We start from the raw sequence: 27,581 nt of genomic DNA, 5'->3' as shown, positions 1-27,581 counted from the left end.
AATATAATTACAAAATTACAAGCATAAAGATATAACTAGCAAAGGGGTGTCAAATATAGTAATATAATGTTTTATTTTCTTCATTTTAAAATAACTTCAATTTTAACTTCTCTAAAATTTTAAAACTAATTGATACTTTCAGTTTTTAATAAAATGATATTTTTTTTATTCTCACGTGTAATAGATAAAAATATTGTATTTATGATATTTTAATAAAATTGTTTTAATAAGTGATAAATTTATTATTATTTGTAATTTGCATAAAAAAATCAAATTAACGTTATTTTAGAATAAAGTATAAGTGATATTTCATCTGTCTTTTTAATTGTCAGCTTTTTAAAAATATTTTCTTTCATTTGTTATTTTTAAAATTTCAAGATAATATTTTTTTCAGTTATATTCTTAATTTAATTAATATAAAGAAAGAGAGAGAGAGAGACTATAGTTATAAATAACAAAAAATATAATACATAAATGCCCATTGAAATAAGAAAACAGCAAATAATAAATAACTCTTTTATGCTATATTAAAAATAGGAAGTTAAATCTTTTTTAATCTTAAACTGCTATTATTATAAAAAAAAAGAAAAAAGAGTAAACAATCATGTCATTTTAATATATTCTTAAATTTATATGTAAAATGATTCTCTCACATCATTAATATTATAAGAAAAATGATATGATGAGAAGTAGTAAATAATTTTTGATGTAACTGTTTAAATATATAATAAAGAATATATTTGTAATTAAATAATATAAAAAAGTATTAAAATATCTATATTAAGGTTTGTAACGTAAGTGTGAAGAAAAGAAGAGAGTTGTTGAGGATCAAAATCCATGTGACAAATTGAAGTATGAATTTTTTAAAGAGATATTAAAATTTAATACTCCACATGATTGAACAAAACTATCTTTAAAAATATATATATATGTAAAAAGGAAAAATGTTTATTTAGAAAAATTAAAATTTTAAATAAATATTGAAAATTTGAAGATTTAGTTTCTAGTTTCTGGATAGCTTAGAAAAAAATGGTTGGAAAATATAATGAAGAAGAGAAAACGAGAAGAAAGTCACAAAAAAAAAGAAGCATAAAACTGTTTTCTCTATTTTGATGTTGCAGTTTCCATGTTATTGATTTAAGGTTTTGGCAAAAACATAGAAGTGAAGTGATGTAAGACATAAAAGAGTTTTCCATCTTTGCCGTTGAAGAAGTCGTCATCATAGTACGTGTGCACTGTCTTTTCTCTCTCTCTTCTCACTCCACTCGTCTCAAGTCTCAAACTTTCAGTTCCAATAATAAATGATTAAATGAAGAATTGAAGAAAGTCTCAAACTTTCTCTTTCTCTCTCTCTGGGTCTGGGGTAGGTCAAGAAAGAGAAGGATAGTGTCCATTCTGCATTGCCTTGCTGTGCTGTCAATTTTATTCTTTAATCTTTATTTTTGTTTCTTCTTTCTCTATTTTATCAGCAAAAACAAAAAATTAAGTCACTTTCTCCAATCCTTTTTCCCTTTTTATGAAGCTTCTGCATTCTGTACCTTGCTGCTGTTTCTGCTGCTACCATTCTCTTTTAGCTTAAAATGCTCCTCAATTTCATCCAAATTCTCTGGCTTTATGGGTTCTCAGTGTGCTACATGCTACATGCTCTTCCCAGTGAAACCCACTTCCAGATTTTGATATGAATGCTTTTATTCTAACAAGTTGCTACCGACAAGAACTTGAGAACCGAAGCTCAAGCACCCCACCAACTTCAATTTCAGTGCTACTTCATTTGTTGTTTCATTTCTCTGAATTGGTGAATTCTCAGACTAGCACATCCTTCTGAACTCTCCCATGCTTCCTTTCAGGTAATTGCTCACTGAAAAACCTGTCCTCTCTCTCTCTCTCTCTCTCTCTCTCTCTCTCTATACTCCTAATTTAGCATGCAAATCTGAGTTATTTTGAGTTTTTTTTTCTCAACATTGACAGTGGAATGTGTTAAAAAGCAGTTTTTGGTTTCTTCTTGTTGATAATTCTAGTGTTTTGAACACTTGGTTTTGGTTTTTTGGGATCTGAAGGTGCGTGAGGATTTTTTTTTTTTTACTTTTCACATTATTGTAAATTTTGTGATTGAACCTCTTTGACCTTTTCTGATCTTGTGATTTCCGTCACAATCCATCAAAAGGGGTGTGTTTTTGAAGAAAAAATCAATTCTCTGTGCAGTCATTTGTTTCAAAATTCAAGTCATTCCTCTTACTTTCTGGGAGGCCAAAAAGGGGGAAAATTGGACGGAATTGCGTTGGCTGTGGTCGGCTAGAAAATTATGTGTTTCTGAGAATAAAGAGCAGAAATCTTTGTTGTAGTTATCACAGAGCTAAACAAGCCTACTCCTAACTTCTTAGAGCCCAAGTTAATTTTATAGTAAATGTTGTCCTTTCCTTAACTTCTCCCTCATTTTTCTTTTTTTGCCAAAATCTTGAGAAAATTCTTTTTGTTTTTCATGAATCATATTCTTCTTATAGCAACAGACAAATTTCACTCGCTTTATAACTTGATCTCTCTTTGTGTTGTCTAGTACAATCTTATGCGTGTAAAAAATTAGAAGGGATTGGTTAGTTTGATAAACAGAACAATGTTCACTTCCTCTCCTTCCAAATCTTTCTTCACATATTGTCTTCACTGCTGTTTATTCTTTGTAATTGCTCAATAATTTGGGATGGACATATTGTAAATAGGGATTATGACTCTTGTAAATGATAAGCTCAAAGTTATCGAAATTAAATTATTGTTCTTCTAGTGTAACTTTATAAAAATGAAGCTAAAGTGAACTCTGCTTAAACCTTTTCAATATGAGTCTGCAGTTTTAGGGGATTTAATTGTCTAGAGAAGACACTTACAGGTTCAATGTGATGATCTTCTGGAAATAAATTTTCTTTTTATCTGTATTTAATTGTCTGCTGATGCAGTATATCTCTTGATAGAGGTAAAACTACAGTGTCATTTCGATTTTGTTTTATTCATGGAAAGTGCATTCCCTCACTGTCTCTCTCTCTTGATGGTGAAGATCTTACAAGTAAGCAAAAAGAGACTGCAAAAGTTTACCCTTGGCTTGCAATTTTTTGTCTGTTTGGTGATCCTCAATCAAGATGCTTCCTTTTTATTAATCATGAATGGTTATGTTTCGGCTTTTTGTTTTCTGAAATGTTGTCATTTCTAATACCTAGTATATTGTTAATTTCATCATGCTACTGGATCTTAACTTTTTCATTTATGGTTATGGTACTAATACAGGAACATATGATGACTGACAAAGTTTACTCCAAATTCAATTGCCAATATATTATTCCATCCAGAAAACAGCTCTCCATGAAGTTCCTTTCTACTTCAGTCACTTCTTTTCTTTTTGTCATAGTGATTCTTTTCCCTTTGGTTATTGGTGATCTAAGTTCAGATAAGCAAGCCCTTCTTGATTTTGCTAATGCTATCCCCCACCGCCGAAACCTTATGTGGAATCCATCCACCTCAGTCTGTGAATCTTGGGTAGGCATCACTTGCAATGAAAATAGAACTCGTGTTGTTAATGTTCGGCTTCCTGGAGTTGGACTAGTTGGCACCATCCCATCCAATATACTTGGCAAGCTTGATGCTGTGAAAATTATTAGCCTTCGCTCCAACCTACTCAGTGGAAATCTCCCTGCTGACATTGCTTCTCTTCCTTCTCTTCAGTATCTCTACCTCCAGCATAACAACCTTTCTGGTGACATACCTGCCTCATTGTCTCCCCAACTTGTTGTACTTGATTTGTCATATAATTCCTTCTCTGGTGGCATTCCAGAGACATTTCAAAATTTTTCAGAATTAACTAGTTTGAATCTCCAAAACAACTCTCTATCCGGACAGATACCTAATCTCAATGTAACTCAGCTCAGGCTTTTGAATTTAAGCTACAACCATTTGAATGGCTCTATTCCTAAAGCTCTTCATATTTTTCCAAATTCTTCCTTTGAAGGAAACTCACTTTTATGCGGACCCCCTCTAAAGCCATGCTCTGGGGTTCCTCCTACACCTTCTCCTGCCTTGACTCCACCTCCATCATCAACTCCAGGGAGACAAAACTCAAAATACAAGTTGAGTAAAATAGCTATCATTGCAATTGGTGTTGGGGGAGCTGTGGTGTTATTCTTTATTGCTCTTGTTATTGTTATTTGCTGTTTAAAGAACGACGGCAGAGGCTCCAATGTGATTAAAGGGAAGGGCTCTAGTGGTGGCAGGGGTGAGAAGCCAAAAGAACAGTTTGGGAGTGGGGTTCAAGAACCTGAGAAGAACAAGTTGGTTTTCTTTGAGGGCAGTTCTTATAATTTTGATCTTGAGGATTTGCTGAGAGCTTCAGCTGAAGTCCTGGGAAAGGGTAGTTATGGTACTGCCTATAAGGCCATACTAGAGGAGTCAATGACTGTTGTGGTGAAAAGATTGAAAGAAGTTGTGGTAGGGAAGAAGGACTTTGAACAGCAGATGGACTTTATCGGAAGAGTTGGACAACACACAAATGTGGTGCCCCTTCGCGCTTATTATTATTCAAAAGATGAAAAGCTTTTGGTTTATGACTATATCCCTGCTGGCAACCTGCACACACTCTTGCACGGTATGCATTTCTTTTTCTTAGTTTCTATCAAATCTTCTAAAATTAAGCTCTCTTTTTTTCATTTTTTCTTGAGTGATGATATGTTAACAACCATGCACCAAATTATAACTCAAAATAGAAACAACCTTCTGCTGAAATGGAGCAATTTTGAAATTGTATTGGTCAAATCGCAGATGCATTTTAATTTGCAGTTGTCTAAGTAACATTTTCATTTTTTTCTTAGAAAACATGTTTTTTGCTGACCCTTGTGTGGCCTTGTTTTATTTCTTTATAGATCATTCATTCATTTGGATGTTTTCTTTCCCCTACAGCTGTAATTGTTCATATTATTGTATCTACCAACACCAACTGAAATGCTTCACTTCACCTTAAACTGGATCTGAATTTCATTACAGGTGGAAGGACAGGTGGAAGAACTCCCTTAGACTGGGAGTCCCGAATAAAAATATCCCTTGGAAGTGCCAAAGGACTAGCCCACATTCATTCTGTTGGTGGTTCTAAATTCACACATGGAAACATTAAGTCCTCAAATGTCCTCCTTAACCAAGATAACGATGGCTGCATTTCTGATTTTGGCCTCGCCTCCCTTATGAACGTTCCTGCTACCCCTTCTAGAGCTGCGGGTTATCGTGCTCCAGAGGTGGTTGAAACCCGTAAACACTCTCATAAATCAGATGTGTACAGCTTCGGTGTCCTCCTTCTTGAGATGCTTACCGGGAAGGCTCCTCTCCAATCTCCTGGACGTGATGACATGGTTGATCTCCCTAGGTGGGTTCAGTCTGTTGTTAGGGAAGAATGGACTGCCGAAGTTTTTGATGTTGAGCTTATGAGGTACCAAAACATTGAAGAAGAAATGGTGCAGATGTTGCAGATAGCCATGGCCTGTGTGGCAAAGATGCCAGATATGAGACCTAGTATGGATGAAGTAGTAAGACTGATCGAAGAGATCCGGCAATCTGACTCAGAGAACCGACCATCTTCTGAAGAAAATAAATCTAAGGACTCAAATGTTCAGACTCCATAGATTAACTGTGCTTAGTGACGATATAAGAGTGAATGTTTTGTCAAGGTTTCTCAAGCTGTGTTCTAATCTTTCTGTCCATTTCTTTAATATTTCTCACAGATGTTGTTTCTTGAGTTATTTTCTCTTGTAGGTAGGTTGCTTTCCCTGAATTCTTATGTATTAACATCATCATTCAATTAATGATCTTCATTCAAGAACATTTTCCTAAGAAAAATTGAATATCCAGCATTCCAACCTTGTGAAAAAAAGGTTACCATGTGACCATGTCACTATACTGTGCTGCTAGATCATTGTGTCGCCCCCAAAGCAATGCCCCATCTGCAAATTTGGTCATGTGTTAAAATTGTACCATTTTTTTATACCAAATCTGACTTTTTTGTTATAGAAATATATTCTATACTAAAAGAATCAGTTAAAGAATTAAAATACTTTTGACAGAAAATAATTAAAATCTTATGTAATAATAATGTAGCATTCCTACTTCTATTTACCCTTCTTCACCTTTCCTCTGTTTTTTTACATTTCCACTGTAATCAATGCTGAGCTTAATTTGTATTTTGAAATGAACCATCTATAATAATTTTGTACTTTTAATGATTGAAATTGTGTAGGTAGAATATGGATAAAAGATTAGTATCTGCATAATATATGTTTAAGATAAAAAAAAAACTTTGACGCAGCCTAAGGTATTATCTGCATAATATATGCTTAAGGAAAGTTTCTTTGTATGATTATTTTAATGTTAACAACAATGAACATTGATTTTCTATTTAAAGGTTGTTGACACGGCATTTTGCTGTGTAACATACTCTCTGTTACTCAATTGTATTTGTCCAATAATCTCTCTTTCTCTTCCCTAATCGGTTAAAAAAATTGCATTACATTTCTATTATAATAACTAAGTATATTTAACTATACAATCCTCCGAGAACCTCTATTTGTTTATCCTCCAACCTTGATTTACCACAAATAGCTTTGTGCCTTTGTGGTGACAATAACTTAGTAAAAAAAGCCATAATACAAATAACCCACCATCTAGGTTAATCATGTGAAACCAAGTAACGTTCATTGGACATAGGGGTGTGTTTGCTTTCCATTGAGGGTGGTGGTGACGTTGATGGAGGCAGCACCGAGCAACTCCGCCTTGGAGAAGGATCGGAGCAGCCAGGGGCACGTGGCCGTCATTGTGCCCTCTGACCACCACAGAAGCTCCACCCTCAATGATTCCTCCATTGACCACCTTGACAAGGGACGTCACCACCCATATTGGTTTGTATGTTGTGCATGGTCATGCCTTCTTCTGTTCTTCCTCGTCATAGCCTTTCTCTTTGCATGCATCACCTACTTGGCATTCCTCAAGTCAGGAATGCCATTAGTTTACGTGAGAGCCTTCAACATAACCGGTTTTCAAGTTGATGAAGGGTCACAAAAGATGGATGCAGTTATAGGGCTAAAGCTATTGTTCTCTAACAAGAATGATAAACTTCAGCTGTTGTATGGACCACTTTCTATTGATGTCACAAGCGAGAATATCTTGTTGGGGAAGAACAAAGTTGATGCCTTCACTCAGATGCCCTTGAATGACACCAATTTGGACATGATTATGACAGTGAACAATGCTGATGTCAACCCTTATGCTGCTGAAGACTTGAAAGCAGACATCAAAGCCAATGAAATGGTGTTTGATGTTTATGCTGGAGGGCACATTGGTTTTAAGGTTGGGAGTTTAGAGATGAACAATGTGCCATTTGTAGCTTGTTGTCATGAAATCAATTTGATGGATGTGGATTTTGGAAGAAGACCTTCATGTGATGTTAAACTCTTTTCTGGCAGGTAACATTAGTTAGCTAAATGTGTATGTTTCTGTTTGGAATTGGATGCATAATTTTTTGTGGTTAACAAGGAGGTATGGTTTAAGAGAATGCTATGTTTGCTTTTTAAATTTTGATGTGCTAATTTCTGTCTCCAGAAAGTTTGTATAGAAGCAATGTTAAATGATTTTTTGTATGGTATGTGACACATTTTATTTGGAGGAACAAGAAGTGATGTGAAATAGACACACAGATTATTTTAATCTTCTAATAAAAAAATATATTTTTGTGATTATTTGTTTGAAGCTTTAAAAAAATAGAAACTAATTTGTGTTTGTTCATAATTATAAAAACCACTTTTTAAAAAAGTAGTTAATGTTGTAAAAAAATATTCAAAAAAAATGTTTTTCCTATCAAAATTTAAAATATTAGAAGCAAACAAATTAGTATATTAAATAGAAATCAGTAATAAAAAATAATTAATTATTATATTGATTAAATTAAATATTATTTTAAATATTAATAATTTTTAAATTGGTATTTAATTAAAACTAATTATTATCAATTTTTTTAGTTTTAAAGTTAATAATTAAAACTTTAAAATATTGATAATTAAAATTTTGATATCTGAAACTTTAATAACTAATTATATATTAATTTAAAAATTATTTATTAATAATATAAATTAATTTAAATACCAATAATTTTTTAATTTTTTTAAAATAATATATAATTTAATCAATATAATAATAATAATTTTTAATTTTTAAATTAATTTTCATTTAATAATTTTCTATTATAATAACTAATTTATATTTGTTGATGGCTGTACAATCTTGGTGCAGGCCTGCAACAATTTGAAGAAAGCAACTACAAAAAAGGTTAGCTAAGCAACATTTTATCACATCCTTGAGGACAAGTAATTTATTGATAGAGATTTGTGAGTTTCAGAAAATAGCAAGTTTATTCACAAATCATTAGAGACACAAACATCTTTAAGCTTTTTCATTCTAGATAAACTTCTGCATTGTTCATTGTGAACATGTATATGGGTTTTTTCTTTTCTGAAACTAATGTAATTTTATTTTAAATTTTTAAAATGGATAATTTTTTTTTATTATCGAAATGGTAAAATCGTCAATTCAAATATGTTTTTATAAGACAAAATTGTCATACGATTTTAAAAAAAAATTAAAAAATATTTTACGTATACGTATTTAATATTATAACATATTTTAATATATTAAATTTTTTTAAAAATGTATATGTAAAATAATCGTATTTCCCAATTACGTTTTAAATATTATAATATATAAAATTTTAAAAATGTATATCATATATATAGAAATACGTTTTGAATATTTTAATATATAATAATTTTAATATACATTTTTATAATATTTAAAATAATAGAAAATTAGTTAAATTTAATTTACTATTTCAACTTTATTTTATATATAATTAAAGAAATTTAAATTTTAGTATTTAAAATAAAAATAAAAATAATAAAAAATTAGATGAATTTAATTTATTATTATAATTTTTTATGTAATTAAAAAAATATCTATAATAAAACATTAATTTTAACACTAAGATTTATCTAATTTTCAATTATTTTTATATTTATTTTAAATACTAAAATATAATTTTCTTTAATTATATATAAAATAAAGTTATAATAGTAAATTAAATTTATCCAATTTTTTATTATTTTTATTTTATTTTAAATATTAAAAAATTATATACTAAAATTATTATATATTAAAATATTTAAAATATATTTCTATATATTATATATTTAAGTTTTATATAGTATTAATGGAAATACAGGCAACAAACCCTCTCTATATTTTTTTTTTTACTCAACTTTTACGATGATAATAATAATATGTAAAAGAAAAATGATAAATTGATTAAACAACTTCTTTTTTCTTCTCCGATGTGAGTCTCTCTTCTTCTTCTTCTTCTTCAAGTTCTTTCTCTTCTTCCATTGATAGTTTTGGGATTAGAGAGTATAATGATGTTAACGTTAAAAGTTAGGATTCACTTGATGGTAAATACAAAAGAATAATGGTTTTTGAGTGAAGAGAGTGATTGAAAATGAAGATTATTTTATTTAATATGTGAGATTTGGTGTAAAAACGTGTGAGATGATGCTCTCTCTTTCTTCGTGTTGTCACCTTAAAAGTTAGTTTACGCATAAAATGAGATATATTAAATAAGAGTAGAATTGAAAGAAATTTGTATAAAAAAAACCAGTTATACGGTTATAGTAAGAAATCCTTTTTATATATAAGAATAGATTATATATTATAATATTTAAAACTTATTTGTGAAATCTTATTTTACACATTAGATTTATTTTCTTATATCTAATTAAATTAAAGTGTACACCATTTGTCTATTTTAAAAATAAAAAAATTACACTACAAGTTACAACAGTATATATAATGTTTGAGCAACAAAAAATTAACTAAAAATGAGATCTTGGTAGCCAACTTTTTACTCAGGATCTTCAAACTAATAGTGTAATTAATCAGTCTCAAGACCAATTTTAGTTTCCTAACCCACAAAATGTTGGATTGCTTTAAGTGATTATCTCATAATCCTATTATCATCACTAAAAACATGAGAATAAATTGATTTGGAAATGAGTTATCAAATACATGATTAATGCAAAAAAAAATAACCAAAAAAACAGAATACAAGGGATGCATGAGAAGAGAATTCAGTAAAGTAGCTATGAAATTTAATGTGTATGAAACTCATTATTTTAAAGACACTAAGGATGTAAGAATGTTATTCAGATCCTAAATTTAAAATTTAGATTTCATTAAAAATTTATTACACTATATTAATGTGGAATGAGAGAATATAAATTTAAAATATTAAACAAAACTGATCTAGCATAATGAGACACACAGGAAGAAAAACAAGACCTCATGATATAACATTTATATTAAAAATGAGTTGATACTTTATACCAACTAAAAAAAAACATATACAAATCTATTAAAGGAATAGTAAAATTTTATTGATGTTGTCTAATTAGAATTAAAATTTTACTCTGTAATATAAATGTAAACTATTTTTATATATCACTAAAATTAAACTTTAATTCTAATTAAATAACATTTAAAAAACTCAATATAAGTTTTCTCTTCACTTAACCTTCCATATCATTAGAGGAAAAATCAAAATTATAAACTAACAAAAATGTGTTGAAAAAAAAATATTTAGGGTAGTTGTTAAAAACATAAAAATAACTTTTTTTTTATTGAAATATATCTAAAATGTATATTTTAATATATATATTTCTAAGGAGTTAGAAGGATGAAACCTTTCAGATGTGGGACTTTGGTCCTATGCAAACATAGAAAACTAACACAGGAACCTTTTAGAATCCAAGGCACCTTCTCTATATCTCTGTATCCGTCTCTTCATTTTCTCTTTCATTTCTTGCACAATCAATGAATACCCTTTGAATTTGAACCCTATCTCTTGTTTTGGGTCTTTCCATTTCCAAGTTTCGGTTGTGCCATCGAAATGCATAGTCAAGGAGCTAAAAGAATTTGCAGAAGGATCCTCATACGTCCTGCAGTGCAGGTGACAACTCTTTTCTCTTTCATCATAAACTATGATTTTAAAGCTTCGAGTCCACTTTCAATTATCCAACCCTTCATGTTGTTGTCTCTGCAGGCATGATCTACCTTTTTGGAACCATTCGTATTTTGATTCTGGTGTTTTGTTACTTTTTTTTTACACTCGTGTTACTGGACTGATTAAACAAAACAAAACCTAAATCGTTGTTTGCTTTTGTATGGTATGGTTCTTGCGTCTACTTTTTATTTTACTTAGCCAGATGTGGTTATACTGATATTGTAAGTGATTTTTAAGAATTTGTTGTCCAAAATGGCTTGAGGATGATTTGGGGGTAGAAGTGAATTTGAGTCTGATGGACAAATGTGGATGACTCTGATTTTAGGGAATATGCAGAAATACTAAATTTAATGGAACATTCCATAAAGTATTATAATTTTGAGGGTTTCTAGTGTGTGCGTTTGGACCTTGTTGAAGTAATAGGCTATTATTCTTTGATGGGAATGAGCTTGAAGCCCACTAAGATGGTGACTCTAAATCTTGGTTGGGGATTTTTTTTAAAACCTTTGAGTAGGAGTTTACATGAGCCTTCAGGGTTTCCTAATATTGAAGTTATTGGTTTACGAAGATAGTTATTGTGATATTTTTCTTGTGTTAATTTGAGAATTTGATGTTGTCTAAATTTGTTAGATCCCGTAGTTGAAGTATTCCTTCTATAAATGTTCATCTGATGTTGTAAACATGTTGAGATTTGTTCGATGTATGTTCATATTGCTTGGAAATAAGTCTGCATCATCCCACTTTGTTGTACTATTTGAATTAATTTTTTATTTTTATTTATAAGTTTTAATTATATAAATGTATTTTGCATGACAAGATCAGAGTGTGAAAACTAAGTGAGGAATGGTGTCTCATTCTGAAATTTTTGTTGCGTTTTTTTATTTCTTCTATGTTTTATTATTATTAGTATATAAGCTTTTATTTCATCATTCTACTTTAAAAAGCGTGCATTGTTAGTTTATAAGTTTTTACTCTATCAACTAATCAGAAGAAATCGTCACCCTTGGTATGACTTTTAAAGTAGTTATTTTACAAGTCCAAATATTATGGGGCCAAATATTAAAGTAGTTATTTGAAGACATGACATCGAAGGCCAAAAAATAGTATGGGGCCTAATATTATCTATTAGGGAAGAGTTGGTTAGAGGTTCTTTTATGTTGGGATTGGGGAATCGTTTGTGAGGGGATGATATCAAATTTTGGAAATAAAAATTGGAGGCAAGGGAACTTTACTCTGATTTTGGGGAATATTGCTCTCATTCCATTACCTATTTTTCTTTCTGTTGTTTTTTTTTTTTGTTTTTCTGCAGTACCTCTGATGATGCAAATTATATTACCTTTCATTTTCTTGCACATTTAGTACAAAATGGTGTTGGAAAGCATTGGTAGTAGCAAAATTAAGTTGTTGGACGTTATTGATGAGAACCACTCCCTTGATTTTTCTGATGTTAAGAATTTTCTTGTTCTTTTCTTCTTGATATGGTGACCGATAATCTAAGCACCCATGCTGGCTGCTAGTTAAGTTTGTTAATATCTTGAACATCTGTCAAGTGTAATAGTTTAGAGATGTTGAATTTAGCATCTTTTAAGTACTGCTGGTTGCATCTAGGACTAAGGTATTCCACCCAAACATCAACAGTAATGGAAGTATATGCCTTGACATTCTAAAAGAACACTGGAGTCCGACCCTGACCATTTATAAGGTGTGATATTACTTGTGTTTCTTGATATTTAATGATTTTGCTTTGCAAAAGGTTTCAGCATTTGTCACTTACTATTCATATCTAGCTGTAATTTCTGTGTTACCTTGAACATTTAGAAAATTTAAGTAAAGACTTGCTTACTGTTTAGATTTTAGAATTATATTGAAAAGGCTGTGAACCTTATTAGAAAGAGTGATGTTATTCCTTTCCTCTTAACATTATCGTGTCACTTTTTGTACGGTAAGGAGGGCAGTGTGGAACAAGTTGAGTGATGTAATGGAAGATGTTGAAAACAATGTTCTGAAGTGAGATTGTGGAAATAACATTACTCAACTTTTGAAAATTTATTCATTTTATAAGAAGAATTCATTGTAGTAATCTAGTGGAAAGAAATAGATGAAATATATTTCTGAGATATCTTACAAATGTGATTACAGTCTCTATTTATAGACTGTTTTACAACCTAATTAAAGAAAGAAATAATAGACAATGAAAGCCAGAAATAATGAGTGTTTAAAGCTGTACAAATCAAATAAAATCAAATCACTACCAAATCTGTCCTAATAAATATAAAATGGAATCTGCACTTAATTATAACATAATTCTCCTGATTATGCAACACTCCCCCTCAAGTTGGTGAATGTATATCTATCATTCCCAACTTGCAAGTAAGATCTTCGAATTGTTTTGTGGAAAGTCCCTTAGTAAACATATCTGCCAATTGGAGTCTTGAAGGGATGTACTCAGTGGCTATAAGACCATCATCCAACTTCTCTTTAATAAAGTGTCGGTCTATCTCTACGTGCTTTGTTCGATCATGTTGAACCGGATTGTGTGCAATACTGATAGCGGACTTATTATCACATGCCAGACCCATAGGAGCTTCATATTTTATTTTTAGGTCATCAAGTATAATCTTCATCCATAAGAGTTCACACACCCCTTGAGCCATGGCTCTAAATTCTGCCTCTGCACTTGATCTTGCAACTACATTTTGCTTCTTGCTCCTCCATGTCACCAGATTTCCACCCAAGAACATGCAGTACCCTGTGGTGGATCTCCTATCAACAATCGATCCTGCATAGTCAGCATCAGTATATACTTTCATGGATAAGTTTTCCCCCTTTTTGAATAGCAATCCTTTTCCTGGAGAGGCTTTTAAGTACTGAATAATTTTATCTACTGCCTGCAAGTGTCTTTCTCTTGGATCATGCATAAATTGACTAACCACACTAACTGCATAGGCTATATCTGGCCTAGTGTGTGAAAGATAAATGAGTTTTCCCACAAGTCTTTGATATTGTGTCTTCTCCACTTTTGGGTTTTCCTCATCATTCCCAATCCTATGATTTTGCTCTATTGGCACTCCAGTGGGCTTACAACCCAACTTACCAATCTCTTTGAGAAGATCAAGGATGTATTTCCTTTGAGAAATAAAGATGCCCTGTCTCGAGTAAGCAACCTCTATCCCAAGGAAGTACTTCAGCTTCCCAAGATCCTTCATTTCAAATTGAGCAGCTAGTCTCTCCCTCAAATTTTGTTTTTCAATCTCATCATCACCTGTAATAATCATATCATCTACATAGACCAAAAGTAGAGTGAGTTTACCATTCTGAGAATGTTTTATAAACAGAGTATGGTCACCTTGGCTTTGTCAGTACCCCAAAGATACCATAGCTTGAGTAAACCTTCCAAACCAAGCACGAGGTGATTGTTTAAGACCATATAGGGCCTTCTTAAGTCTGCACGCCTTATTCCCTTCATTAACAATACCATAACCAGGTGGAATCTCCATGTATACTTCTTCCTCCAAGCTTCCATGCAAGAAGGCATTTTTAACATCAAATTGATGCATTGCCCAACCAAAGTGTGCTGCCAGGGAGAGAATAATCCTGACGGTATTCATTTTTGCCACTGGAGCAAAAGTCTCCTCATAATCGATCTCATAGGTTTGAGTGTACCCTTTTGCAACCAACCTTGCTTTATACCGATCGAGTGTGCCAAAAAGATGCTGTTTGACCAGGACGGGTTCTTGTTGCCTTCGCTGATATTGTTTTCCAAAATATTTGTCTTCATTATTCTTCTCTGGTAATGATGTTGGTGCAGGGTCTTTGTCATCCTCCCTAAGAACGAAATCCTGCAACAAAGGAAAAGGTGGCAACTCAAGGTCCTCAGCTTCTTGAATACTCTCCCCCTGAAGCTGAGAACTAGGAAAGAAAGACTCTGTTTCATGGAAGGTGACATTTTTGGAAATATACACTTTACGACTTTGAGGATGATAACATTTGTACCCCTTTTTGTTGGGGGCATAACCGATGAAGACACATTTGATGGCACGAGGATCTAACTTACCCCGATAAGGACTATGAACATGGACAAAAGCAGGACAACCAAAGACACGATTCTGAAGACTATTCAACATGGGAATAGAAGGATAGAATGTGGTCAAAACCTGAATAGGAGTAACACCCTCTAAAACCCGAGAGGGTAATCTATTAATCAAATAAGTGGCAGTCAGGACTGCTTCCCCCCAGTAAGATCTAGGAACAGATGTTTGGAAAAGTAAAGCTCGAGTAACCTCAAGGAGATGACGATTTTTCCTTTCAGCAACCCCATTTTGTTGAGGAGTGTCCACACAGGTTAATTCATGAACAACTCCATTTTCCTCAAGGAACTTGGAAAGGTTTTGGTTCACATATTCTCTTCCATTATCATAACGCAATCTCTTAATTGGACTTTCAAATTGTGTTTGAATCATTCTGTAAAACTTTACAAACAAGTGAAAAACTTCAGACTTATCTTTCATGAGGAATATCCAAGTAACTCGAGTACAATCATCAATAAATGAAACAAACCATTTTGCACCCGAGATATTAGGAATAGGTGAAGGTCCCCCCATACATCTGAATGAATAAGATCAAAAGGTTTAGAACTTTTATTACCATTGGGAGGAAAAGTTGTCCGATGGTGTTTAGCAAACTGACAAACATCACAATGAAATGACTCAGCAGACACTTTTGTAAATAAAACAGGAAATAAGGACTTTAGGGTACTAAATGGAGGATGACCAAGACGTCTGTGTTGAAGCCATATTTGAGAGGATGACCAAGATTCACGACCTTGCTGAAAATTAGAAGTGTGTGCCTGTAGTCTAGCACCCTTTTTACTTTCTTCATGTTGTAAATAATATAACCCGCCCTGCTCTTTAGCAATTCCAATAGTCTTCCCCGTGGCAAGATCCTGAAAAATACAATGGGAAGGGAAAAATACCACTGCACAATTTAAATCTTGGGTAATCTTTTGAATAGACAAGAGGTTATTGGATAGTTTGGGAACATGAAGCACATTTTTTAAAGGAAATGAAGGTTGAAGGTGAATGTTACCACAACCATTAATGGGGGTAGTGGAACCATTAGCAACAGTAATATATGGCTTACCGGATAAAGTAGTGTAGGATGAAAAAAAAGAGGAATGAGGTGTCATATGATCAGTAGCACCAGAGTCTATAATCCAGATATTTTCAGTACTAGAAGCATTAAAGGATAAAAAACTAGAACTCTTACCACTCATAGTAAAGGAACAATAGCTAGATGGCTTACTAAGGGAGTCCATGAGAGTTCAAAACCAACTTTTTTCAGATTGGCAAAATTTGATCCTGTTCACGCACACAAAAAAAATCCGCCGGAAAAATTTTCCGGTGGCGGTTTCCAGCGAGCAGTGGCAGTTCTGGCGAGCGACGGAAGTGGTGGTCGGTGGTGGTGGTCGACGGTGGTCAATGGTGGTGGCAGTAACGGTCAATGGTGCAAGGTGGTGGTGGTGATCAATGGAGAAAGGATAAGGAAAATAAAAAGTTGCAGCAATGAAGGCTGTCCAACAAAAAAAATAATTGCAGCAATGAAGGCTGTCAAGAAAAATGATTACAGCAATGAAGGCCGGAAAATGATTACAGCAATGAAGGCTAAAAAAAAAATTGCGGAAGCAGAGTCTCCTAGATCAGGAGCTCTGATACCAAGTGGAAAGAAATAGATGATGAAATATATTTCTGAGATATCTTACAAATGTGATTACAGTCTCTATTTATAGACTGTTTTACAACCTAATTAAAAGAAAGAAATAATAGACAATGAAAGCCAGAAATAATGAGTGTTTAAAGCTGTACAAATCAAATAAAATCAAATCACTACCAAATCTGTCCTAATAAATATAAAATGGAATCTGCACTTAATTATAACATAATTCTCCTGATTATGCAACAAATCTTTTAGTACATAAGTAGCCTAAAATAGACGTTTATTCGTTTATTCCTTCTGTTGACTGGATATATAATTTTCAAGCCACCTTGATGAGATGAATATATGATTCATAGATGTTTAACTTCTTTAATTGATCTGCAGATGGAATAATATCAACCTTAGATACGACATTGTTGTTATAGTGATGTTTCAAAACTTGAAAAAACTGACATCCACTATTAATATCAACCTTTTGTCTATTTGCTCACTTATGCATGAAATTGCACACATCTAAAAGACCGACAAGGCTAAGTATAAAGCCACTGTTCACAGCTGGACACAGGAATATGTTATGGGATGATCATGTTCCTCCTGTAGCTTCTCAATCATGTTTTATGAAGAAACAAAAGATACTTTTTATGTGAATTAAGTATCACTTGTGAATATTTCTTTGGAAGACATTGCTCATGGATGAAATTGTATGATAATGTCGCACAAACTTTTTACTTGTAGACATGCTATTCTAAATGAGTGGTAATTAAAGAAATTATAGTTTTCTTTTTTTTTCTTTTTTGGGTAGAAACAAAAGAAATTTGGAGTGCAGTTATAGAATCATTAAATCGACATGATAGACTTGTATTGTATTTTGTTATCGCTCAGACCTTGAGCTCATTGTCCAAACAAACCAAGAGAAACATTGTATTTTATATTTTTTTTTTCTCAAGAACAATTCAGATTTTGATAGTACCGACTTATCATCATGAGATTGAACATTATCTGACAAAAGTTAATCATGATTTGTGAGAAAAGAATAGTCCTTCTGCAAACTGGAAAATTAAAGGACTGGGCAAGTAAATTAAAGGATCTCTTCCACCAAGGAAAATACTCCTATTCTTGTTCCAAATTTTTGCAAATGAAATGAAAAGATACTGACACACTGTTGTACGATATTGGGTTTGACCTCTGAATTTAATATGTTTAGTACAAAAACATGCCTACTGGAAACTACTAGACATGCTGCACGATAGAGGTCATCACAAGTAGCTTCAGTTGAAGTCAATGCTAAATAATATAATAATAGCAGTGCTGATAAAAGCAATGAGAGGACTAATCACCATTATATGGCTAATGGCTAATTAGAAGAGTCATCACTTAGTTTACAAGCAACAAGTAAAGAAGGGGTGATTCATCAGTACATGAAATACAACTTGTGATTACCTAGCATGCTTACTTGTCTTTGCTTCCTCTTCAAGTCAAAACCTAACCTAACCTAATTAAACTTTTTCAGCAAATTCCTCCTCCCTACAATACTTGACCCTTCTTATGATGTTAACCTTTTTTTTTATGTTGTTTAATTCATTCTTAGCTATTGTGCCTCTTTCCTCATGTGATGATGATCAGAACTAACAAAAAAAGGTACCCATTTCTCTTTATCTTTTTTGGTAATGTCTCTAGTCAAATTTATAATCTCTTTAATACATCCACCCATATGGAAATTCCCCTTATTAGTTTACAATTTCATATCATTTGGGTGCTAGAAAATATGTTCAAACAAATTTGAATAAAAAGTGTAAGTTGAGGTCACAGGATCAGAGCTGCATGTGTAGCATTACACTTTGTGTCCCTAAATTACGTGACAATATTTTGCCTTGTAGTCACACAAAAGTAACATTACACATCAAAAAATAAAAGAAACCTTGACCTTGATTGATATTTCAACTCAGTGAGGTACTGTTAATTAAGTATCCCGTCCAACAGTATCACACACCGAATAGACAAACTCTGCAAAATATTGTACTGAAAAGATATTACTGCCATCTGCAAGATCATCATGGGTTGGATAACCCCAATGCTCAACGGTATACTATACTTTCTCACTCACCCATTTCTCCCTTTTCTTTTTTATCTTCTTTTATGGATTTTATTTTTCTTTTATTCATTCATGGCTTTAAAAAATAAACTATAAAAAGTCACGTCAATTTCCCAGTTTCGAGGTCATTGCTTCGCCTCCTTCTACCACCCACTCTTTCCTAAAATCATTTTTCAATTCCTCATATAAACCTTCTTCTATTGTAAACATTCAACAAACATCTATACATAATATTAACCACGTTTTCAATAATATTTATCAAAATACCACATAGAAATACAAATTTTGAATATTTGATCAGTAATATCTACCATAATTATATTGTTTTTAATAACTGTGAAACATAAAAAATTGAAAATGGTTTTGATAAAAGAGTGTTTTTAATAACTGTGAAACATAAAAAATTGAAAATGGTTTTGATAAAAGAGTGAGATTAAAGTTTAGTTAAGAGAAATGGAGACATAAAAGAGGAGAAGAGGTGAAAGGATTTTTTGTATTGCCGACAGCGACATGAATGTAGACACAACACACAGAGAGTGATTCATCACACTCACTCACTCACTTCATTTTCCCTCTAATCTTCTCTCTCTTTCACGAGAAAAATATTTGGTTCATCCCCCAATGGGACACACCCCGTGGTGCACCATAAATACCCTTTAATCCTACCCTCTTCTTCTCTTTCCCGCCAACCTCACTCACCAACAACATCTCTCTCTCTCTTCCTTACCCTTTTGAATAACCACCCAAAGCCTCTCTCTTTCCTTTTCCCTCTTCCTTCATGCAATTAAAACCTTCACCTTTTTCCCTTTCTTCATCATTCTCTTTGTTCAGATGACTCACACATACCAACCTTTCATCTCCCTCCAACCAACCATGAACCTCCACCACCCCTTTAACCCACCCACCTCAACCACAAAATTTTACACCCACCCACCTCGCAAAACCCCCCAAAAACCCCAACCACGCCACAACAAGCTCCTCCGGGTCATCCTCACCGACCACGACGCCACCGACTCCGACTCCTCCGGCGACGATGACACTCCAAAAAACCCTTCAAAACACAAAAAAGTCAAAAGAGAAATCACCCACATCACCATAAGCTTTCCCTTTATCCCACAACCCCCAACACCAACCCCAACTGTAACACCTCCTTCTTTTTCCACTAACCCGACCCCTTTAACACAACCCGAGAAACGACCCGCCGCCCCTCGCTGCCGGAACAAGTTTCGAGGTGTCCGCCAGAGACCGTGGGGACGGTGGACCGCCGAGATCCGTGACCCGATCCAAAGAAAACGGGTCTGGCTCGGCACCTTCTACACGGCGGAGGAAGCCGCCGCCGTGTACGACGAGGCCGCAGTGAAGCTCAAGGGCCCTGACGCCGTCACCAACTTCCCCCAAGTCGCCACCGTTAAAAGAGAACTCAAAGTTTCGCCGCCGGAGGCCACCTGCTCCGGCGAGGGTTTCTCGTCGCCGACGTCCGTCCTTGCCTTCTGCGACGGTGACTCCACGCCGTTCGACGGTTTCCGTTACGATGAGGTCGTTCGGGTTTGACATCGAAGCGCCGTTTAGTATGACAGACGTTAACTTGGGCGTGGTGAGTCAGCGCTTCGCGAAGGAAGAGTTCGGCGAGTTTGACCCGGACGAGTTCCTGACGTGGCCAAGTTAAGGACTATTAAGTCTTTTTCGCGAAAAACTCAAGGACTGTTTAGTAATTCTACTAAGTTTTTGTCGTATTCGGTGTTTAGTGGAATTCCGAAACTACCCTCGTAACTAAGTTTTTGTGCAGCTTAGAAGAGTGTAGAATGCTAGAACAATAGTAGTGAGCATTTTGGTAATCTAGTTAGATAATTTTGTCCTGTGCTAGCTAATTTGTGTAACTAATTTCAATCTTATGAAGAAAAAGAAAAAAGAGAGTGAAGAGTGAGTGAATATGATGGAAAATATTATATATATTTATAAAGTAAAGTGTTGTCAAACATTATTACATTTTGCTACCATACATGATTAATGTTTTGTTATTCTAATTCTTTGTTTGGTAATGATTGGGTTTTTATTTGGAAGATTTTGGTCCTATGATTGGTCTTTTGGGATTCTTTAGGTGGTTGGAGGGTATCAGAATCATATGCCTAATATTATAATTATTTAATATTATAATTATTTGGATAAAGAATTTCCAATGTACAATCCTTCAGATATTTTGCCAAAAAAATAGGATGGAGTATAAGTACTACAACTTATAAATTTATAACGGTGTAATTGGTTAAAAATAAAATGAATTTATAGTATATAAGGATATCTAAATCTTATTTTAATCAACCATAACATTAAGTTAAATTTAATTAGTTTAAAAAGTATTAGAAGCATTTATCTTACTTTAACAAAATCTTCCACAGTATGTGGAACAGATATCTCTAGTGAGGGTTTGCTTCCTCAGAGGTGGCCTTTCACTTGTAATTATACTTTATTCTCATTTCCATAAAATCGACACAAATTAAAATTAATGTTTTATTTTTATTTATTTTATTATTATAATTGTCATTTTTTTGGTATATTTTCTCAACTGTTTTTAAGTCATAATTAGATTAATTTAAAGATTTTTTTTTCTTAGTGAATCAAATTATAAATACCTATCATGTACTTTCTTTTCCGTACTCTTAAAAATCTACATAAGATCACGGCTTCAATAATTTAGACATAACATATCTCTTTACGAGATCTGGGCCATTCATTTAAAATGGAAAATTACCATATTATCATATTTTAGAAATAATTGTATTGCGTGTATAAACTGGATATGAATATAAGAGAAATGTTTAAATTAGCAGGATAAGAATATAAGTATACAGTAAAATTTAATTTCTTAATTTGGTATTAAAACGGAAATAAGTATGTATATATTTTCTGAATTTTATTTTTCATTTTAAATTAATAAATTACTATAATTTAGTTTAAAATTTATGTAATTATTTTTTTATTTAACATTGAAACAAATAAAATATTATATTAAGTTTTTGACAATTATAAAAAATTTGTTCAAAAAATACTTGGATGAATACGAACATATATAGGAAATAAAATATGAATATAAATCTTTACTTCACTTCAATACAAATATAATCAAACTTATATAATTGTTATACATACATAAATTATAAAACAAATAGAATCACATTCTCCACTAAAAAAAATCATTAAAAAATAAATAAATTAGTTTAAAAAAATATAATTAATCACTTAAGTAAATTAAATACTAATTTAAAGATTAAAATTTATTTATGTTTAAAGTAGTTTTTATTATTAATAAAAATTTATAAAATGATTTTTAAATTTGTATCTAAATTAACTAGTAAGTTTTAGTTACTAATATTTTAAATTTTTAATTAATCTCTAAAAAACTAATAGAAACTAATTTAAAATATAAAGTAATAATTAGCTAAAACTTAATTAATGACTACATATAATTTAAAAACTATTTTATTTAAAATGAGGAAACTAATTTAATTGTAGTATTTATTCATAAAGTTTATAAAAATAGAAATTATTAGCTAAGATGGTCCTATGCTTGGTCATAAAACACTGTCAAGAGAAAAAAAAAACCCAAATAGACAATTTTTAAAATATTATAAGTAAATGGGGAAGAAAAATAAAAAAATTATGTGATTATCAAAAGAGGGAAATATAAATTATGCAAGGCACTCTGTAAAAATAAATGTATTATACATTTAATTAGTGTCTAATACTATATATATATTTATATTTATAGATGATTTAATAATTAACAGATAATCTAATAAATTCTTGTTAAAATAAATTATAAATAATTCTGATATTATATTAAAAAATGAAATTTAAAATAATTTAATTTTATACAACTGAAGTTTATATATATATATATGAAACTAATATATGAAATATTATTCATATTACTGGTTGAGTTGTATCTCCAACTATGTCATTAATTATAATACCGTGATGACAACCCAAATGCAGAAATTTTGCAACAATGCTGAGACATTGTTTAGGTCCATTTCAATATTCATAAGTTCATAGAATTTGTGCAGCTTGCAGTTGAAGATAAGATTAAGAAGAGACACATAAGAAATAGAGAAAGTGGCATTGGCTCATTGGGTGCCTCTGTTTGTCTCCTACTTCACTCATTGGATCCATTCTCCACTACAAGACAAACTCACCAAAAAACCTCATTCATTCTAACCATTTTCAACTTTGCATGCTTCAATCAATAATCCACCAAACCACATCTACTGCTGCACATGTCACATAATTACAATTTCAATTACATGTTTCTATGTTTTCCTATATGTGCTTTCATTGATGGGAGACAAAGCAAAAAAATGGTAATTAAATGTTAATTTACTGGGTTCATAGGCCACCCTAAGATATAGCAATGACAAGTGAGGAACATATTCATGGAGAAACCATCATCTAATTAATACCACAAACCTATTTTTCTTTCACAATTACCATGCAATTTATTTCTTTATTTTTAAATTTCACACTTATTAAAGAAAGACTAAATGATGATTATTAAATTTATGTAGAATCATCATTTCACTTGGAAGAAACCATTACTGTGGTCTCCCTGGTTTGAACTATTGAAGACTCAGGAAGTTATGTCTAACCCAAATTATCATTATTCAATAGTATTAGCTTTTGTCTAAAGTATAATTTGTATCTTATAAACTATAAGTCAAAAGTATAATTTGTATATTATAAACTAAAAAGTCAAAAGTGTATATTATAAACTAAAAATATGATTTAGAGAAGAGATTCTACTTAAAAAATAATGAGTTAATTTTTGAATAAAAAAATATAGAAAAAGATCAATGAATATTCCTAGCTAGTATTATTAAAAAAACTTTAAAAAATCAAATTTTTAGACAAATATGATATGACATTAAGGATATTGATTGAATGATGGAAGAATAGAAAGTAATAAGAAAGCATTTGTGCCTTACTAATGCTATGGAGGAAGCTCAAAAAATGGGACTTACTAATGTCTAGTTTGAATGTGATTCTGCCTTGGTTTGTGCTGCGTTTACTGCTAGGGACTAATGTTCCGTGGATGCTTTAAAATCGATGGAATACTTGTCTTAATTTTTGTGGGACAATCAGGTTTAGGGTACCTCATATTTTTCGTGAAGGGAATGCGTGTGCTGATAAGTTGGCTAATTTATGATTTATTCATAGAGAATCTTTTCATTGGTATAATAGACTCTCAGCTAGTTTGTTCTTAGAATTCTTTATGAATAGGTATAATCTACCTATGTATCGTTTGTGTTAACATATGGGTTTTGGTCTAGTCCCCCCATATTTTTGTATTTTCTTTCTTTTTTCTTTTTTTTTAATAATATTTTTTTTTTTCATGTGATGACAGATGATTGTTGTTACTTGAGGTGTCAGCTTAGCTGAGATGTCAAGTTGCATAGTGATGTCTAAAATGAAAACTTTATAAAAGAAAAAAAGAAAAAAAAGAAGAAAGCATTTGAGTCCCCGCATAAGCAAAATAATGAAAAAATATATGAAGTCTAATTAACATAGTTAGTCTTTGATGAAATGATGAATAAAATTCAATTTTCTATGAAAAGAGGTGCTTATATTGAATACACACTTTCTTTGGCTTTGAAGGAAATTGCATAAGATACACGTGAAAGAAAGAAAAAAACTAAATGTTGAAAAGTGCAGTATATTTAGTAGGAAATTTCAGGAAAAGTGAATGAGAATAGTGGCAGCACATGGTGAGAGAAAAAATGAAATGGTTGGTAACAAGAACAAGTACATAAAAACAACCAAAATAATGTTAAGGAGACATTTGATAAAAACCAAAAATCCAAAACTCTACCTTCCAAGAAACCTCCCAACACTTTTGTTTCCATTTCTGATTCAGACCCTTCCTTCCAATTTTCAATTCTTTCATTTCAAACGACCTCACTCCTCCCACCATTCAAATTTCAAACAACAACATTTGGAAAGTGTACATAATGAACCGAGACTCTAAAATAAAACGAATATTGAGTTTAACTCAATTTTACAAAATCGACTCATAATAAGGTTTACATTCACTATTCTAACACACTTCCTACTCACACTCTCCAAGTCATACATAAGAGTATATATTGATGTGTGATTTAATAAATCAAACAAACTTTCGCTAAAATAAATTCTAAATGATTCTGATATCATTTTAAAAATTAAATTTTAAATCTAATTAACTTAATTTTACAAAACTAAATCATAAATATATTGTGAAATGTTTTTTTTCAATGTAAAATCTTAAACAATACAAATTATCGTATTTTTTAATATTAAAGTATGATTTTTTTATAGTGATCTTTTACTGTGACATTCTAACTAATAATATGTACTAGATTATATCATACTTAGATTACTAATTCTGTAATAAAATAATTGAAGCACTTAATCAATATCCATTCACAAAATATTTAGAATATATTTTTTTACTCAAGTTAAGATAACCTCCAGTAATAAATAAACAAAACAGTTTTTTTAATATTTTTTTGTTGTTCCTGCGTTTTCTTACATTCCCTCTCTTGTGCCCTCTCAATTAAAAAAATCTAATTGAAACAAAAATTTCTCTGTTCTAAGTTTTTTTTACCCTCGTCTCTCTGTTTTTAACAAAACAAAATTCACATTTTGTGCTTTTCTTATGCGACCTCATCCATAGTTGTTAAATTTCTTATCACGTGATAAAATATATTTTATTCATTAATTACAGTCATTATATACACAGTTCTAACAATTTCAGCATTAGAATGTCTTCATATACATACTCACCTTCCATTCAAGTGAAAAAGGTAAATCTAGAATAAGTTATTTTGTGTTTTAGAAATTATATGAAATAGAATTGAAAATTTGAAAAATGTGAAATACAAATAATATATTCGGGAAAATAAAATTTAGAAACATATTTTACAAAAACTATTTTGCAAAACCTAATTCAGAAAGATATTTCAGAAACTTAAATTTGAAATTGTATTCCAAAATACATTTTCACGACACCATTACTTTTATTTAAAAATTAAAAATATATTTTCATCATTTTAAATTATTGGATCAAAGAAAGCAAAAGGCAATAATAATTGTTTAGCATGTGAGAATGGAAGGGTTCACATTTAATTTGTCTATGGGTTGACAAATGATGGTTTGTGTATGGGCTATGAACACTCAAATGCCAAAGTCTTGTAGTGAAGAAAACATCAACCCACAATGAACAAATTCAAAGTATCTAAATCACATCTTCAAATTAGTCACATCAATTGCTCCCAAAAGTATAATATTAAAGCATTTGGAGTAGAAAAAAAAACTCAGCTGATATTCCTTCGAAAAAATAAATAGAAACTAATTTTAGAGACAAAAAATAATTAGTTACTATAGTAACTAAATTAGATACCATTTTTAGAGACTAAAAAATTTTTTGTTTCTAAATTAGTTTATATTATTGTTTAATTGTTTCTAAATTGGTATCTAATTAAAAACCAAAGTTTTTCTACCAAATTTATAATCTAAATAATTGGTAGTTGAAACATTGGTTTCTTGGAAACATTGGTTTCCAAGAAGATATCAAGTACATCTCATTATTAGAATGTTGAGTAAAGAACAAAATAACAATCAATAGTGCATTTAATGCATCATTCACATTTGTTTAGGTTAAGAGGGATTATAGGGATTTCCTTCTTACCTAGTAAGTTTGTGTGCATATAGATGTTTGTGTGTCCCATCTAGCCTAAAGCCCCTTATATTTATTTTTCAAAAAGGTTTGGAGAGACTCTTAGGTACTAAGAAAACAGCATAGTGCAAATCCGGAAATGAAAGATAAGAGATTGTTTTGTCTTATTTTGATAACAGAATAAAGATCCAAAATTCTCACTAGTCGCCTAGGTTGGCCTTCAAGTGATCGAGGCAGTTTTAGACTAAATTTTATATTATCGACTTATTGTTGATCTTACGGGTACTTTAACCGATCTATGACCACTTCGATTTTTGAGTAGGAACTTTCATGACAGTACAACATTCAAGCTCGTCAAACACAAAAAAGACATTCAAGTAAGTAAAACTACTCAAAGGCCAGAAATGGATTGACAACAAATATTCTTCTTTTTAAAGTCATCCATCGAAAAGAATAGCAAGAGGCCTCGTTGGATACTATTAAAACATTAGAAGTCTTATAGAAGAACATTGTTCATGTTCACTTAAGAAACTAGAAGAGAGAGCATAAACCTTGTTACATAAAAAAATATTATCCATCTCTAGTGAGCAACCCAGTTATTTGTGGATCATTGATTAGATCATTTCTTTGTTGTAATCAGAAATGACTATTTGGCAAAGAATACTCAGTTATTAGTCAAGAGTGGTTGTTGTTAAAAGAATACTCTTAAACGGGTTAGTCACCACTAGTTACATTTTGGAATAATACTTAGTTTTAGTTAAAAGTGATTGTGTATCAAACAATACTCGTTTTAGTTAAGAGTGATTGTATTTCAAACAATACTTGTTTTAACTAGAAGTAGTTGTGTTAAAAAAATACTCAATTTTAGTCCAAAGTACTTGTATTTCAAACAACATATATACCTTATTAAATTAAAAAAAAAATACAAATACTTGTCTACATCTTACTGTCATCCT

General features: G+C 31.5%; 2 protein-coding genes and 1 pseudogene across 3 annotated transcripts; all 3 read left to right on the top strand.

The window, feature by feature from the left end:
• The first annotated feature begins 1,084 nt into the window (after window positions 1-1,084).
• LOC137831577 (probable inactive receptor kinase At5g58300) lies at window positions 1,085-5,859 on the top strand. Of its 2 annotated transcripts, XM_068639311.1 has the most exons (3): window positions 1,085-1,847; window positions 3,271-4,621; window positions 5,017-5,859. In XM_068639311.1, exons 2-3 carry the CDS (start codon window positions 3,277-3,279, stop codon window positions 5,643-5,645), a joined length of 1,974 nt encoding a protein of 657 aa, XP_068495412.1. In that variant the 5' UTR covers window positions 1,085-1,847; window positions 3,271-3,276; the 3' UTR covers window positions 5,646-5,859. The 2 variants fall into 2 exon arrangements, with proteins under 2 accessions (XP_068495412.1, XP_068495413.1); XM_068639312.1 differs by lacking the exon at window positions 1,085-1,847 and having other exon boundaries at window positions 3,317-4,621.
• An 832-nt stretch (window positions 5,860-6,691) lies between these two features.
• Window positions 6,692-8,578, top strand: LOC137833100 (uncharacterized protein At1g08160). The gene is made up of 2 exons (XM_068641473.1): window positions 6,692-7,478; window positions 8,302-8,578. The coding sequence occupies exons 1-2, from the start codon at window positions 6,763-6,765 to the stop codon at window positions 8,315-8,317; spliced, it is 732 nt and encodes a 243-aa protein (XP_068497574.1). The 5' UTR covers window positions 6,692-6,762; the 3' UTR covers window positions 8,318-8,578.
• A 9,194-nt stretch (window positions 8,579-17,772) lies between these two features.
• Window positions 17,773-20,906, top strand: LOC137831575 (pathogenesis-related genes transcriptional activator PTI6-like; annotated as a pseudogene).
• The last annotated feature ends 6,675 nt before the right edge of the window (window positions 20,907-27,581 follow it).

The sequence above is a fragment of the Phaseolus vulgaris genome, chromosome 6 (assembly GCF_000499845.2).
Source record: "Phaseolus vulgaris cultivar G19833 chromosome 6, P. vulgaris v2.0, whole genome shotgun sequence".
Lineage (NCBI taxonomy): Eukaryota > Viridiplantae > Streptophyta > Magnoliopsida > Fabales > Fabaceae > Phaseolus > Phaseolus vulgaris.
The sequence above is the reverse complement of the archived record's forward strand: the minus strand, read 5'-3'. Positions and strand labels throughout refer to the sequence as shown.

Excerpts from the sequence above, each read along its gene's own strand:
- LOC137831577 (XM_068639311.1), top strand. The coding sequence starts at position 3,277 with ATGATGACTGACAAAGTTTACTCCAAATTCAATTGCCAATATATTATT. Across the intron at positions 4,622-5,016 it reads CCTGCACACACTCTTGCACG|GTGGAAGGACAGGTGGAAGA; the intron begins GTATGCATTTCT and ends ATTTCATTACAG.
- LOC137833100 (XM_068641473.1), top strand. The coding sequence starts at position 6,763 with ATGGAGGCAGCACCGAGCAACTCCGCCTTGGAGAAGGATCGGAGCAGC.